The sequence below is a fragment of the Malania oleifera genome, chromosome 13 (assembly GCF_029873635.1).
Source record: "Malania oleifera isolate guangnan ecotype guangnan chromosome 13, ASM2987363v1, whole genome shotgun sequence".
Lineage (NCBI taxonomy): Eukaryota > Viridiplantae > Streptophyta > Magnoliopsida > Santalales > Ximeniaceae > Malania > Malania oleifera.
In genome coordinates, this window is record NC_080429.1 from 43414403 (window position 1) to 43431027 (window position 16625).

The 16625-nt window shown below is 39.3% G+C and overlaps 1 protein-coding gene across 1 annotated transcript in view; it reads right to left on the minus strand.

Moving 5' to 3' along the window:
• LOC131146434 (uncharacterized) overlaps positions 1–16625 on the minus strand; it is a 49395-nt gene that overhangs the window by 20087 nt on the left and 12683 nt on the right. The window contains exon 8 of the mRNA XM_058096044.1: positions 8911–9024. Coding sequence (XP_057952027.1) covers positions 8911–9024 — 114 coding nt within the window. The remainder of the gene's footprint in view (positions 1–8910; positions 9025–16625) is intronic.

Here is a 16625-nt window from a genome sequence, read left to right on the forward strand (position 1 = left end):
GCAAGTCATTTACATGTTTTTGCCTAAAAATAAAAATCTCCAAAGACTTATGCCCACATTCCTTAAGGCTTATGCCTCACCTCTTAAGAGTTAAAATGCCTTGCCTTGCGCCTTTGCTTTTGAAAACATTGGTTTTAAATAATGGTAATTAGTCCAGATAACAGTAGGCTGTTGAGGTGCAACTGTTGTGGCCATCACAAATGTGACGTGATGGGTAACAAACACCATGTCCATGAACTCATTTTTCGCATTAGCAAACTTGTTAAAACCATATAGATTCACATGTTTTGATCCTAGAATCCTATATACTAATACTTTAAAGTTTTTTAGTAAATAATAACCAATTTTAATATAGCATATAATACAAGTATTGGATGTCTTCTTGGTTGCTTTAGTTGCCATTGGCAAGGAGCTGCATGCATTCATGCTCTTAAATTTCCACGAAATTATCGAAATTTCTGTCAAAATTTCCACTTTCCTCCACCCTTGAAATCGAAATGGCAGTTGATTACCATCTTGCATAATTTCCAACTAAATTTCAACGAATCATCCGAAATTAATCAAAATCTCAAAATTAGCAAAACTTGTCAAAATTTTTACTATAAAAGAAAATTTCTTTAGAATTCAAATGTGAGGTTTACACGCAAAGTGAAATTCCTCTCTTAAATTTATCTTACATTTTTTTTTATTGAAACAAAATATTATTACAAGGGATTTTGAAATTACATGAAAATTTAAACTTACAAAAACATTTTATTAAAACATTCATGTCTAAATTATCTTTATTTGTATAAATAAATAATATTTAATTGATTTATGAATTTCATTTATATTAAACTAATATGTTTAATCCACATTTTGTATTACGAATATGTTTAATACACATGATATTACAACTATTCTACCTCATACACAACATAGATATATTTAATTTGTAATATATTAGTCTTAAAGCTTACATTATTATGCCTATGAATCATTTCTAAAGTTTCATAAAAAGAATCCGTGCTTTACTACTAATTTCCATCATTCTTTCAAATAGAAATCAAAATTAATATTGAAATCGACATTTCCATCGAAATTTCCGTACTTTTGGAGTTTTGAAATTTTAGTTGAAATCGAAATTTAAGACCTTGCATGCATTTGCTACTTTTAACTAGTTTATTGATTATATAAGTGAAGCTTAAACTAAGAAATCATAAATATATAGAAATATAAAACATAGAATGCCATCTTTTGTACTCTTTTATGCTTGGGAGATCAACAATAAAATCGGTTTACCTACTAAGAAGATTAATGGAGAAATTCAAAGAAAAGAAGAGCGACTTGCATATGCTTTTTATTGACTCAAAGAAAGCAGATGGAGAAGCATATGATCAACTGCGTGAATTGGCGAAAAAGGATTCATACTGCTGACCCCATGTAGAAGAACTAAAGGCCTGTTATTATAATTGTTGCATCTTTTGTACTTTTCAGTCTTTGATGGGATTTTGTTATCCAAAAATAAAATATAGAATGTTCCTATGTTAAACAAGAACAAAAACACGTAGCAATAGAAATTATTTTTGTCTCCAAATTAGGTGCAAGAAAAACACAAAAAGAAAAAAAAAAAGGAAGAACCTAGAATACAAATACATGTAATTTAATATGAGAAAAAAAATTTAGATTTATTTGAATGCTCATTATTTAAAAAATGCATATTAAATGTAAAAATAAATTAATAAGTAAACCCACACATGATTTTTTTAATAAAAAATTTCTAACTAAAATAAACCAATTTTAAATTGAATGTCTGAGCTTCATTCTCAGCCAGTTTGCCACTATAATGGCTCATAAAGGCCCCAAACAATCCATAACAGCTGGTTGTGAATCAAAGCGCTTCTGAGATATTACCTTGTAACAGTCTCAGAAGCCAGGGATTCGTCATGGCCATTAAGCACCAATTTTAACAACTATGGGGCAGGCTATACAAATGAGAAAAAGTGCGAAGTGAGAAGCACCCACCCAAATGTGTTCCCAAAACTAAATGCGGTACCTATTACCCACAATAAGGAATAAAAAGAGGGCGTATCTGCGAATATACTTCCAAAGACTCAAGAGAACGTTTCAGGCCCAAATTAGCATCCCAACCAATTACCATGCAAGCCAAGTTCACGTTTAATAATTTGTGCCAAGGAGAATGCTCCCGAGGGAAAAATCCAAAGCCAATACCCATTAAAGAAATATTCTTACCAACTTACCAAGATCCACCCCCCACCCTTCCCCCCAATTTTAGACCCACCAACAATCTCCAACTAACCAAGTGATCTTTTTTATCCCCCCCAACCCAGTCATGACTCTCTCAGCATTTCTAGCAAGCCCCACCGGAATCCTAAAAATAGATAAGAAGACAGAAATACTAAAAACAAGTCTAAATGAGGGTGATATGCCACCTTGAAAAAATACACACAATTCCAGCATCCTGCTTTGACACTGGCTCCACCACAGGATTCCAAAACCAAAGCAACCTAAGGGATTACCACCCCAACACTCCTAAATAAGTCAATTTAACACAACTAAAGAGGCAATTCCAAATATCTAGATCCACTCAAATTAAGGAAAGCTACACCACAAATTCCAGATGTATTTTTAAACCCGAAACCCTTTCAACAGTTGCAAAATAGTAATCATGTTTACGAATGACCTCTCTATGATCTTTTAGGAAAAACTAATATCATCCATAAACTGAAGATGAGACGGCACTAGCCCCTCGTTCCCCACTCCAGTCCCTGTCACAAATGCTCTATCTACGGCCCCACAAACCAATCTGCTCTAAACATTTACTGCAAGAACAAACAAAAAAGGAGAACCAAACCCCCCCCCCTCCCAAAAAAAAAAAACCCCAAAGCCAGCTGACCATCTTTCACCAAAACCCTAAAAATATTTTATCAAGAAAATTCCAACTTATTACTCATTAGCATTTTTTAAGCCTGCTTTGAACACAAAGCCCTTCTCTTTCCTTCGACAAACATCCTCAAAAACCTCATTTGCTACTAAATTAAAATAGCATCCACAATCTGCCTATTCCCCACAAAAGCACTTTGCACCTCAAAAATAGTGTCTCCTATCACAAAACTCAGCCTATGCACAAGAACCTTTGCAACTACGAATGATCTTACGCACACTAGTCACTAGACTAATAGGCCAAAAATCTGCAACTTTAATAGACCTATTTTTCTTAGGGACCAAAGTGATGAAAGTAAAGTTACTATTCTTTCCCAAAATATCCCCTTGGAGGGTACCTTAGAGCAGTGGATTTTTGGAATCGGGTAGTGGAAAGGGTGATTGAGAGGTTAGATGCTTGGAAGGGGGCACTCTTCTCTTTAGGGGTTAGTATAACCTTGATCCAGGCTTGTCTTTCTAGCATTATGTTATATTTCAAGTCTGTATTTAGGATTCCAATAGGGATGCTAGCAAGCTCGAGAGAATCATGAGAGACTTTATGTGGTCTGGTGAGGGGGTCACAAGGACCACTTAGTTAGCTGGGGTGAGGTTTGAAGGTAAAAAAAGGAGGGAGGGTTGGGTCTAGAGAAGTTAGTGTCTAGAAATACCACTCTTTTAGCTAAACTAAATGGCTAGGGCATTTCCCAAGAATTATCCCTTTGGCATAGGGTAATAAGAAGTGCGTTAGGGTTGGATGAGAAAGGGTGGGATACCAATGCTAGTTTAAGATGTTCTTTGGATAACCAGTGGAGGTCCATATCTCTTTATCCTTCTTTCATCCCTCACATTAAACTTGAAGTGGGGAGGGGCTCTCACATCTATTTTCGGAAAGACCCTTGGCTGGGTAATGCATCCTTATCCAATTCATTCCCTTGTTCGGTTAAGCTCCGAGCAAAATAGAGCTATATCTTTCTTTGTTGGGGATTTGAGTAGCCCATTGGCTTCCTAGAATCTCCATTTTAGAAGACCTCCTAATGATAGGAGATGGTAGAGCTGTCTTCTTTGTTATCTTTATTGAATGGGAGTAATCTTTCATCAGGAAGGGATATTCGATCCTCGTCTTTGGATCAGTCAGGTGTGTTTTCTTGTAAATCTTTTTTTGAATTCTTGACTCACACCAATTCTGCTTTCCCACTCACTCATTTCATCTAGAACACTAAGGCTCCTCCAAAAATTAAGGCGTTCACTTGGTTGGTTGTGCCCAATAAAATTAATACTCATAACTTGCTGCAAATTTGGAGACCTTTGAAGTCTCTCTCCCGATGTATGTGTACTCTGTTACAAAAATTCAGAGACAGTATTCTCATCTTCTTTTACACTTTGAATATTCTTGGAGGATTTGGAATAAGGTTTTTTTTGGTATTTATGGAGAGAGTGGGTTTGCCCTTCTTCGGTTGGTGGACTGTTAGCTATTTCTTTCAAAGGCTTTGGTAGGAGAAAGGGCAAGGCCCTATGGAAGTTTGGAATATTCCCAGTTTTATGGGAGTTATGGTTGGAGCATAATGCAAGGATATTCAATGGGAAGAAATTGAACAGGGTGCGGGTTTCCAGCATTTGGCCTCACTGTGGTGTGCTAGTTTGGGTTTTTTCAGAGGAATTAGCTTCCACAAGTTACATAGAGATTGGAGGAACATTTTGGATTGCTGATTTATTATTTTTTGGGATTTTTTTTTTTTAAAAAAAATTCACTGGTTTTAATGGTTAATTCCAGTTTTTTTGGGGAAATGTCTCATTCTCCCTTGTGCAAATTCTCTTCCTACGAATAAAATTTTCTTTTGCTATCAATATATATATATATATATATATAGATATATATATATTCTTGCCCAAAATACTATTAAAATAGATGTAATTGAAAAATCTTCATTAAATCCTCCTTAACCACATCCCAGCTATCCTAAAAGAAAGCCATTCTAAACCCATTCAGACACAGAGCCTCGTCTCTCAGACCCTCTCCATCCTAAACACAACTGTATTGACCTCACTTACCTCAAACAGCCGTTCCATCCACTGAACCTAATATCTAGAAACAGGACCCCACTCCAACCTCTCACATTTAGGCCTACAAACATCCTCCTCAGTAAACAAATTAGCAAAAAAAATCTGTAACCGCCTCACTTCCCAAAAATATTTCAGTAGCATCCTCACCCTCAACCCCTACCTCACCTCCAACCACACAAAACTCCAATCCTGTAATCATATTCTTTCTCCTCTTGCCATTAGCCAACCTAAAAAAAAATATTGAATTACAGTCTCACTAACCCATTTAAATTTCTTATTTTGCTCCAAACTCCTCATTTCCTTAGAGATGACCTCCTTAACTCATTTTTCAGCTACACCCTCTTAGTCCTATCACACTCCAAAAGACCATCTTCGTCTTTCCAACCCAACAAATCAAGGTCATCCAAAAACCTATTTTTTCTTAACCTAGTATCCCCAAAAGCTTCAATGTTTCAATTTTTCAGCTCCTTTTTTAGACAGAGTTTCATAAAGCCTTCCCAACCCTTCTTAAGATTCTCACTAAACATTCCTGAGCAACGAAAAGGACTTTATGACCTAGCCACATATTGTCAAATCTGAACAAGTTGGCCTTGCTAGCTTCTAGCAAAATAGGGAAATAATCCAACACTGGCCTAGTCAAGACCCCTTGAGAGAGGTTAGGAAACTCATCCTCCCATTCAATAGGAAAAGAGACACTTATCTAAACGACTAGCTACTGCTCCCCCAACACCCACCCTCCCCATCCCTCCCTCTGACTAGGAAAATAAAGCATTACCCAATGGAAGATCTTTCAACCCACAATCCCCAATAAACCAATCAAAATGCTTCACAGTCAAAATAATCCTACCTCTACCTTTTTCTCTAGGAAATCTCACCACATGAAACTCTCCCCCTACAGCACACCTGGAACAGCAAAAGCTATGCCAACAAATAACTCATCCAGAAATAAGACCTAAGAGCAAGCCCGGTAGGACCATAAACCGATAAAAACCACCAATGAACCCTACCTTTCACTTCCAACAAGAACCAGAAGAAGAAGAAGAAGAAGATGAAGACAAAGAAGGTGGGGTGGGGGAAAACTAGCAAAACCATCAACTTTAACAGCTGAACGAGTATCCAACAAGGTAAGGGTTCTCCAGCCGCCCTTGAGAGGGAAGAGCCTCCCACTCCTTACACCTATTCCTCCTAGGGGTGTACACGGTTCGGTTCGGTTTGGTTTTTGCCAAAACCGCCAACCGAACCGAACTCCTCAGTTTTCAAAATGACTGAACCGAAACCAAACCGTATACCGTCGGTTTATGAACAAACCAAACCGTGAACTTTGCGGTTCGGTTCGGTTCGGTTATTTTCGGTTTTACCGAATTTTGAACTATCAAAACAATACTAATACTTGGGCCTGGGCTGCATCAACAGCCACAGCCCATTATGGCATTATATAACTCCTGGGCCAAGACTTTAATTGCAAAGCCCAAACCATGAGCCATGTTGAAAGGAGGATCCATATAAAATATATAAGGTGGGGATACTAGTTCACTTCCCATTTCCAACCGATGTGGGATGGCTAGCATGTGGTTCCTGCATGCGCCTAGGAACCACTTCCCTCTTTGCAGTTCGCCGGTGGCCTCTCTCTCTCTCTCTCGCAAACACACACACGCACACAAACAGAGATGGGGCATGTGCACTGCACACCAAGACGGTGAAGAAATCTTCTTGGCAGGTGATCGAGAAGTACTACTCTCGCATAGTCGCATGACCCTAGATTTCCACACCAAGTTCTGGATCCGTTTCACCAACAAGAAGATCATCCAAGAAGTGGCCATTATCCCCTCCAAGCGCCTCCGAAACAAGATCGCCGGCTTCTCCACCCACCTCATGAAACGGATCCAGAAGGGTTCTGTCCGAGGCATCTCTCTCAAGCTCCAAGAAGAGGAGCGCGAGCGCCACATGGAGCCATGGACTTCGTCCCAGAAATCTCCGCCATCCAGACCGATCAGAGGTGGATTCGAAGGTGGTTTCTCGCCGACGACTAGCGATCCAACACCAACAGGCAGCATCTATAATATAAAATTATACAATTATTTTTTATTAATTCGGTCTTCGGTTTTTTCAGTTCGGTTTTGGTCCAAAACTGAAACCGAAACCAAAACCAAAATTTTTTATATCTCAAAACCAAAACCGAAACCGCAAACTGAACCGAAATGTGTTTTGGTTCGGTTTCAGTCCGATTTTCGATTTTTCGGTAAATTTTGTACACCCCTAATTCCTCCCTCCTCCCCCACCCCAATAAAAATAAAATAAAACAATTTCAAACCACTCCCCCATCTATCACATAAAGTTTGGGGTCCTTGAAGAAAAAACAATATCTACAAAAACTCCTATCCAAATTTCCCTTATAAGTCCCCTATTCCTAGCATCCTCGAAATCCTTTATATTCCAACTAGGGATCCTCATAATGTAACCACTCCCCCCAACCCCTATCTCTTCCCCAACCTCCTCCATAACTCACAAAACTAATTAATTCAATTCTTTTTGCACCCTCTTTTCTTCACTTGTAAGTTAGGGGAAACTACCACTTTCAACTCTTTCCCTAAAGTACTCACCAATTTAATTATCATATCCTCAAGAAGCTTTTTGATACAGCATACCTTTACCTCCCCTAGTTTCTCCCACTACTCTCCCCTAGATTAACTCATGATTGGATGGTATTTATAGAAGTTTCTGGATCCTTAAAAGCTCAACAATTTCTTTCTCTTAATACCACACCCAAAGGATGGTACGAGGAAGGAGGATCAACTCTACAACCCTCTTTCAATCTCTTCCTATCTTAATGCCAGATGCCCACAATATTTTGAAGACAGAACCTGATGTAACCCACATAATTCTTAACATACACAGCAGTTCTGCATAGATCTCTGGTCCGGCAGCAGCTAATGAGAATATGATGCACTAACTCAACCTTTTGCAAAGAGAATAGCTATTTCCACCACAATCCCCCATTTCTGCAGGTTTTCTACAGTCAACATCCTCTCCCATGAAGCTTGCTCAAATAAAAGAGGACCATACTTGTTAAAGGTGCAGACACAGTAAAGTGCAAAGGTCCCTTGGGCATAGGCGCAATGCCCATGTGCACACTGGAAAATGAGGATTCGTATTTATAAAAATACGAACAAGTGCTTACAAAGTAAATTTTCTATATAGAATATAGATTATATAAATATATATTTTATATACATATATATATATTCAGGAAAAAAAAAAAAAAAAAAAAAGAAGTACATGTGAACTCTACTACTCTAAGCTCTAGCAAGACACAATCAATTAAGTCTATGCAAGTGATCAATACAGTGTTCCTCTGGAATTACCTTCTCCATTTTTAACTTTGTGTTTTCTTGGCCTGAAATAAAATTACTTTGCTTGATTTTGAAGTATTTAGAGAAGTTTTGGATGAAATTAGAAGATAGCCTGATGAAATCCAAAAATTTACCAAGACTTCAAGAATTTTCTTTTTTTTTTTTTGGAAATAATTTTCATGGAACTATAATTTAAATCATGTTAGGACAAATTAATTTTCTCAATATTTAAACAGGTCATAAACAAGCTGCTGATTCTACTGGAAATGAATATATAACTTTCTGATTCTATGAGGAGCTTGAATATACATTAGGTGCATCTTTTTTGCACTCGCACAAATGCACCGCAGGTCACCTCACCTGGGGCCATCCCAGGCACAAGCCCTGATGCAAGGTGATCCTTTTTACCTAGGGGTGCCTGAGGCGCACTTTCAACAACCATGGGACCGATAGGCCCTTTCTTGTCAAAAAAAGTATCAAGCTAAAAATCATTTGGCAAAACTGCAAAATAAAATAAAAATAGATTGACAGCAACATAACATGAAAACCATTTGCATGAATGTTTGAAGAGAATTACCCAGGCTTTGGCGCACTGCTTTTTTAAGGTCTGCTTGGAACCTTTCCTCATCATCCTCCTCAGCCCGTAATTGTCTCAAGGTCTTCGTCCCATTCTCTTCCAAAAAAGGATTAACTAATTCTCAACAAAGTAGCAAATGACCATATTAGTGGCATTCCCTTTACTAAATTAAAAATTAAAAAAACACTACAAAATTGCACAAATATAGTAGAGTATGTTTAGAATAGATCAAGACTAATCCAAAAAACACAATTCTACGCAATAGGGATTATGCTTTCTAGTATCCTCTTAACTAACTTTCAAGCAATGCAAACCAAGATGATACTGACTTCTTACTCCAAAAATACAGACCTATCAAAACTATTTAATTATATACCTCATCCAAAAAGTTACAAAATAATCAAATAAAAGGCCCCCTAAAATAACTACTCCATGTGATAATGATGATATCACCAAATGAACCTCCCATCAGTAATTTTTTCGCAAGTAAACTTCTTAGATCCAATATTTTAATACTGTGCTACGCACAACAACATAAGAGCCCTTCATGGAAATTAAACTCTACACAATCTAAACATCAAATATTCTATTTTCATAAAGTAATATATTACATTGATTGGAAGATTACAAATGTAAAATAAAATATCAAAATGTAACATCTAGCACACTGCCACACCATATTGAGGTCTGGGAAGGGTGTCACAGGCCAAATAGTTCACACCTTTGTGAAAGGGTCGTGCGGCGCTAGCTAAAACACTCTTGCTTAACTATAGCTAACCTATCATTTACCACAATTCATCCACGAACTCTTTTATTATCATTCAATCAAATATCAACAGAAGCAATAAGCAATTATGCAAGCAGTGGCAAGTAAGAAGTAAACATTGAAGCAACGCAATTCATTAATAACACCTCTGTTAACATTGTGTGTCTAGCGAGGGAGGTAAGTAGACTAAACACATTGACAATATCTAGTGAGTTTTACAAGTTGATGAACACTCACCCTCCCCTAAAGAGCTTTCTATGCAATTCTCACTCTAGCACCAGGAAACATCAAAGTGACCGAGAATTCATACTACCTTATTTGGCATAGGGAGAAGCTACTACTAGAAAATAAACCTACACTAGTATTTACATGATGGCAACCCCTCCCAAACGCACGAGACAAGCGGTCACAGGCAAGCATAATGCCCTGAACAAGCTCGGCTCATGACACTCCCCCACTTATGCGGTCGACATCCTCATAGACTTTGATGCTAGGTACACTTCTACTTTGTCCACGAACGGTTGCATATCTTTCGCAAAAATCCAGCTGATTTCTTCATCACCCAGGCCTTTCCACTTCACTAAGAACTCCCGCCACTTCTTCCTTGAGGATATGAACTCTCTATCTGCAAAGATATCTTCAACTTCACATCTGTCAGGTTGCACTGTCTTCAATTCTGCTCTGGTTGGTTGACTTCTGCTCGGATCTTCAGTGTCGGTGTTGAACGACTTGAGGCAGCTGGCGAAACACAAGATGCAATTTCATCCAACAAGTCATAGGGTTTATTATGTAAGAGGCTTTCCCTACTTTGGCCGAGATGGGGACTAGTCCTTCATTTTGCGAAGTAGTCTCCTATCTTGTCCTCGTAGTGACCTGATCTGCTCAGGATTGAGCTTAACAAGCACCAAGTCACCTACGTTGAAGTGTTGCGGTTTTCTCCCCCAATATGCCCACTTCTTCATCCGCTTAGAAGCATTCTCCAAGTAGGCTCCGGCAATCTGTGCATCCTGTCTCCATTCTCTAGTGAAGATGTACGGCCTAGGACTCTTTCCTCTATACAGCTCATCCATTGTGTGAGGTAACAGTGGTTGTTGGCCTGTAACAAGCTCAAACGGGCTCTTGTTGGTTGTTGAGCTCCTTTGGGCATTGAAACATAACTGAGTCACATCAAGCAGTTGCAACCAATTCTTCTAGATGGCGTTGACAAAATGGCACAAGTACTCTTCTTGTAGCACATTGAATCTCTCTGTCTGTCTGTGGATGGTAACTCAAAGAGATTTCAAGTTGTGAACTGAGGATTCTGAAAACTTCTGTCCAGAAGTTGCCGATGAATCTCGAGTCTCGATCACTAACAATGTCTTGGGGAACACCCTAATATTTCACAATATTCTTAAAGAATAATTGTGTCGTCTCCTCTACCGAACAGTTCTTTGGTGCGGGTATAAACGTTACCACATTTCGAAAACCTGTTTATATCCACAAGTATAGACCCTGCATCTCCCACTCTGGGCAGGTTGGTGATGAAATCGAATAAGACATTTTCTCACGGTTTTGATGGGTACTGGTTAGGGCTCCAGCAACCTTGCAATTGTCCTCCACTCCACCTTGTCTTGTTGGCAAGTGAGACAAGTTCGAGTATAATCAACCACATCATCACACATATGCAGCCCATAATACCTCTGCTTCAGTAAAGCCAAAGTGCGCTGCCATCCTGGATGTTTGGCCCACATGGTATCATGACACTCTCTCAACAATGTCTTCCTCAAATCACCAACTCATGGCACAAAGAGTCGGCTACCATTTGGTCATCGGCAATCCGTCTTCCATCCAAAACTGACGTGCTTTCCCCTCGTCAGTCTGCTTCATTAGGTTTTGCGCAACTAGATCTTTGGCTAAATTCTCTTTGATGCGCTCCCGCAACATCATGGTAACAAGTACTCACAGTCAAATGTGCTATAGCATCTGCAAGGCCGCCAGCTCAGCCTTCCTACTTAGTGCATCTGCAACTTGGTCCAAGCGCCCCACCTTGTGCTCAAAGGAAAAATCAAATTCTACCAAGAATTCCTACCATCGGCCCTACTTGGGTGTCAACTTCGGTTGTGTGAAGAAATGGCTAACACCTGAGTTATTTGTTTTCACCACAAACCTTGACCTAAGTAAGTAATGCCTCCACACACAGAGACAATGTATCACTGCTAGCATGTCCTTCTCTTGAGCTGTGTACTTCCGCTCTGCTTCACTAAGCTTACGGCTCTCTTACGCAACAGGATGTCCCTCCTATAACAAGACTCATCCAAGGGCGAAGTTTGATGCATCTGTTTGCACCTCGAAGGGTTTCATGACATCCAAAAGAGCAAGTACCGGATCTCTCATCATGGCATCCTCTAAGTCATCAAAGGCTCCTTGGCACTTCTCAGTCCAGTTCCACTCATGACCCTTCTTCAGTAATTCTGTCATAGGAGCCTTTCTCCGTGAACACCCCTCTACAAACTTCCTGTAATAGTTGGCAAGGCCAAGAAAGGAACACAGCTCCTTCACTGTCATTAGGATCTTCCATTCTTGAATCACCCTAACTTTTCCATATCCATCCTAATATGACCTTGCTCAATCACATGTGGCATGACCAAGGAATTTGATGCTCCACTGAGCAAAAGAGCACTTCTCTTTCTTCACATACAGAATGTTCCCCCCTCTGCCTATCGAACACCTTCTGTAGATGCTCTTCATGTTCCTCCAGAGTGGAACTATAGACAACAATATCATCCAGGTACACCATGACAAACTTGTCGAGGTACTCACGAAATACCTGGTTCATCAAGGTACAAAATGTTACAGGCGCATTCGTCAACCCGAATGGCATTACCAAGAATTCATACGCCCCATACCGCGTTACACAAGTAGTCTTCGACTCACCCCCAGTAGCAATTCTCACTTGATAGCAGTCTGACCTCAATTCAAGTTTAGTGAAGTACTTGGCATGACTCAACTGATCCAACAAATCAGCAATCAACAAAATAGGATACTTGTTGCGCATTGCCACCTTGTTAAGCGTGCGGTAGTCTACACACATCCACATGCTCCCATCATGTTTCCTCTGAAACAACACTGATGCTCCGAACAGTGCTTTGAAAGGGCGAACATATCCTGCTTCTAATAACTCATCAAATTGTTTCCTCAGCTCTGCTAGCTCTGGGGGCACCATCCGATATGGCCCCTTAATAGGTGGTTTCACTCCTAGCAACAACTTGATCTCATACTCCACACCCTGTCATGGAGGCAAGTTATGAGGCATTTTGTCCGACATCACCTCCTTATACCCATCCAACACAGCTTGGATGGTCGTAGGCACTAGCTCTTGGCCTACTTCTTCATCTACCACCACCGTGGCTAGATATGTCTACTCCCTTTCTCAACCCCTTCTTGAGTTGCATGGCTGAAAGGAACTTCCCATCGTCTCCTTTCGTCACAATGACTTGCATCATGCAAGGGTGATCTCCCATCAGACATAGGGAACCAGTAGATGGCATTAGCACTGCCTTCGTCCCCCTCAGGAATTCCATTCCCAAAATGACTTGAAAGTCATCCAATGGCACCGTTGTGAAATTCACATGACTTGCCCACTACCCAAGCTTCACAATCACTTGCTTGGCTACTCCCAGAGTAGGCTGGGCTACAAAATTAACTACTTTCATGCGTCCTGCATCCTTCTCCAAGAATAAGTTGAGTCTCCTTGCTTCTGCCTATGAAACAAAATTATGAGTAGTTTCGGTATCCACCATAGCGCAGGTACTCTTCCCATTGATCCTCAAGTCCACAAACATCAGTCCTTTTGCTTGTGCAACTTTCGGTGCTTTCGCTTGCTCTTCCAATGCATTCACCAACTGCATTGCACCCATCCTCGGGGTATGCTCCTCTTCCCCATCACTTTCCGCTACTTGCTCTGCAATGGAAGTTTGTAAGGCATTAAGTGTTGCTCTGTTAGGGCCTCGACACACATAACACAAAATTTTACTCTTCCCAGTGGGTGTGTTGAACCCTCGAGACAATGAAGCTTCTTTCAAAGTTGAGGCCTTATATTCAGCTCCCCTACTTTTGGGTTTGCCCTTCTTGAAGGACTTTCCGCTAGTTCCCCCTACGCCAAACTCTTTGGACGAAACGGTAGTATGTTCTTGCCCACGGTTTTAACCCCTCAAGAAAATAGAACAGCTTTTCCTTCTTCAACATGTCCCTGATATCCAACATCAAAGCAGAAAATTGTTTCACATATTCCCTGCTTGACTCAGTATGTTGAGGTCTCTTAGCTTTTTCCTAGCATTATACTCAACATTCTCAAGAAAGAATTGGGCCTTGAGCTCTCTCTTCAAGTCTACCCAACAATTCACTACACAACGTCCATTTTCAATTTCATTGAACTTAGTACGCCACCATAGTTTGGCGTCACCAACCAAGTACATGGTCGCATAATCCACTTTCACCTGTTCTGAGTCCGTCCTCATAGCGCGAAAGTACTTCTCCATATCAAACAAGAATTTCTCCAACTCCTTGGCATCACGGGCACCCCCATACGTCCTGAGTTCTGGTACCTTAGTCTTGCTAAACCCCTAAGTGTTAAGAGTGTCCCATAGCAAGAACCATCAGATTCATCTTTGCATCCAGATCAGCTATCCGAGATTGCAAAGTTTCCACAATATGTTTAAAGTCCTCTGATATTTCACCTATCAAACTTGCTTGATGCTTTTGTGATTTCATCATTTCATCAACAAGTCCCCTCAGTTGGGTCATCTCTGTAGCCACATTGTTGGCTGTTATTGTTGGCTGTTGTCTTAGTCTATGCTTCCAGCACACTGATTCTCTAAGCATTAGTTGGTGTCATGGTCATTTACCAAAGCTTTCCCAATCCCACAACGAAGGGGAAGTGAATTCACGAAGCAACTAACTGAGCTCTAATACACGTGTCACGGACCGACTATTTCACACTTTTGTGAAAGGGTCGTGTGGCGCTAGCTAAAGCACTCTTGCTTAACTAGTCAGCCTATCGCTTACCTCAATTCATCCATGAAACACTTTCATTATCATTCAATCAAATATCAGCGGAGGCAATAAGCAATTATGAAAGCAATGGCAAGTAAGCAGTAAACATTGAAGCAACGCAATTCATTAACACCTTCGTTAACATTGTGTGTCTAGCGAGGGAGGCAAGTAAGCTAAACACGTTAATATCTAGTGAGTTTTACAAGTTGATGAACACTCACCCTCCCCTAAAGAGCTTTCTATGCAATTCTCACTCTGGCACTAGGAAACATCAAAGTGACTGAGGAGTCATACTGCCTTATTTGGCATAAGGAGAAACTACTACTAGAAAATAAACTTACACTAGTATATACATGATGGAAACCCATCCCAAACGCACGATACAAGCGGTCACAGGCAAGTATAATGCCCTGAACAAGCTCAGCTCGTGACGGAATGGGTATGCAAGCTTGCTGCACATTTAAAGAGGCTGTAGGTCCAGATATAACAGCCTTATCACTGGATCAAGGCTCACTACATAAAATAAAACATAATTAAAAATTTAAAAAAAAAAAAAAACACTTCTGATTGTATTCATCCACACGTTTTTATGAAATTAATGCAAGTTAGTGCTAAGGACAGCTTAAACTAAGCAAAATATTGTTCGTATCTTTTTACAACTATCATAAGATTGGAAAATAATACACCAACTGCAAACATATATATTTTTGCCTTAATGAAAATTATATATTTGCATTATTAAGACGTTGTAGAATCAGATGAAGAATACTGATTATCCCCATTAAACTTGAAACCCTTCTTCTTTAAAACGTTTGTTAGATTGGAAGACAGGACCTTGTTGGTCTTCGCTTTCTGAAACAAATGATTTGTATTAATTTTTTGAAGGATCAAAGTCCAAGAAAAAGCCTTGATCATTTAAGGAATTTGAGCCTTTCAAATTAAGGAAACAAAGGGCAAAAGGAGTAACAATATGGTCATGGGTAAAATGAGAAAATAAAAATTTGCATAAGAAATCTGCAGAAGAATCCAAATTCCAAACAATTTTACCACTCCCCAAATGGACATCAAAAGAATCAAGCACAATAGTCAAAGATGCAAGTGCATTAGTCTCTCTCTCATCGTGGTTCCTCTGAAAATGTAAATCCCTCAGAAGACAGAAATAGGTGACCCATGAAAGAGTAGATAAGATAACCAAAGAAACAAAGGAAGCCAAAGATACATCCCCAATCCAATGATCATTCCAAAAGCAGATTATTTCCCCACTACCAACTTTATAACAAACGATAGACCTCACATACAAATTTCCAAGGACTCATTAAGAATATGAACTGCTGCATTAGCATCCAACTAATTTTGTGAAAGTCCAAATTTATTACAAACTACCTCATGCAGAAGAGTGTTGGGGCTTGTTTAGTTAAGGATCCAAAAATGAGTTTGTGTGTTAATGTTTTAAAAAATGAAAACAGGCCATTGTATCATGTATTTTTTAGTACTCAAAAACTGCATTTGGTTGGCCATTTTTGAAATTGTTTCTAGAAATGAAAACAGAGGAACTATGTTTGGTTAAGCTTGATCCAAATGGCAATATGTTAAAAAATTATTATTATTATTGTTGTTGTTGTTGTTGTTGTTGTTGTTGTTGTTGTGGAAAAGTGGGTCATAACCCATACCCCATATGTTTATAATTTATATTGTATTCAGAGAATTTATCCAAAAAACAGGAAACGCCTTAAAATTGTGAAAACATGTTTTTTTTTCTTTTTCCAGGTACATTTCTGAAAATGAGTATCCTGCGTATTCAGAAAACTGTGTCCAAAACCTTAAACAAATGGGCCCTTTTGAGATTCTAAAGGAAACCGCCATAACAAATTCCCACAAAAGATTATTTTTAAACACCAAATTACTTAGTCCCAAACCT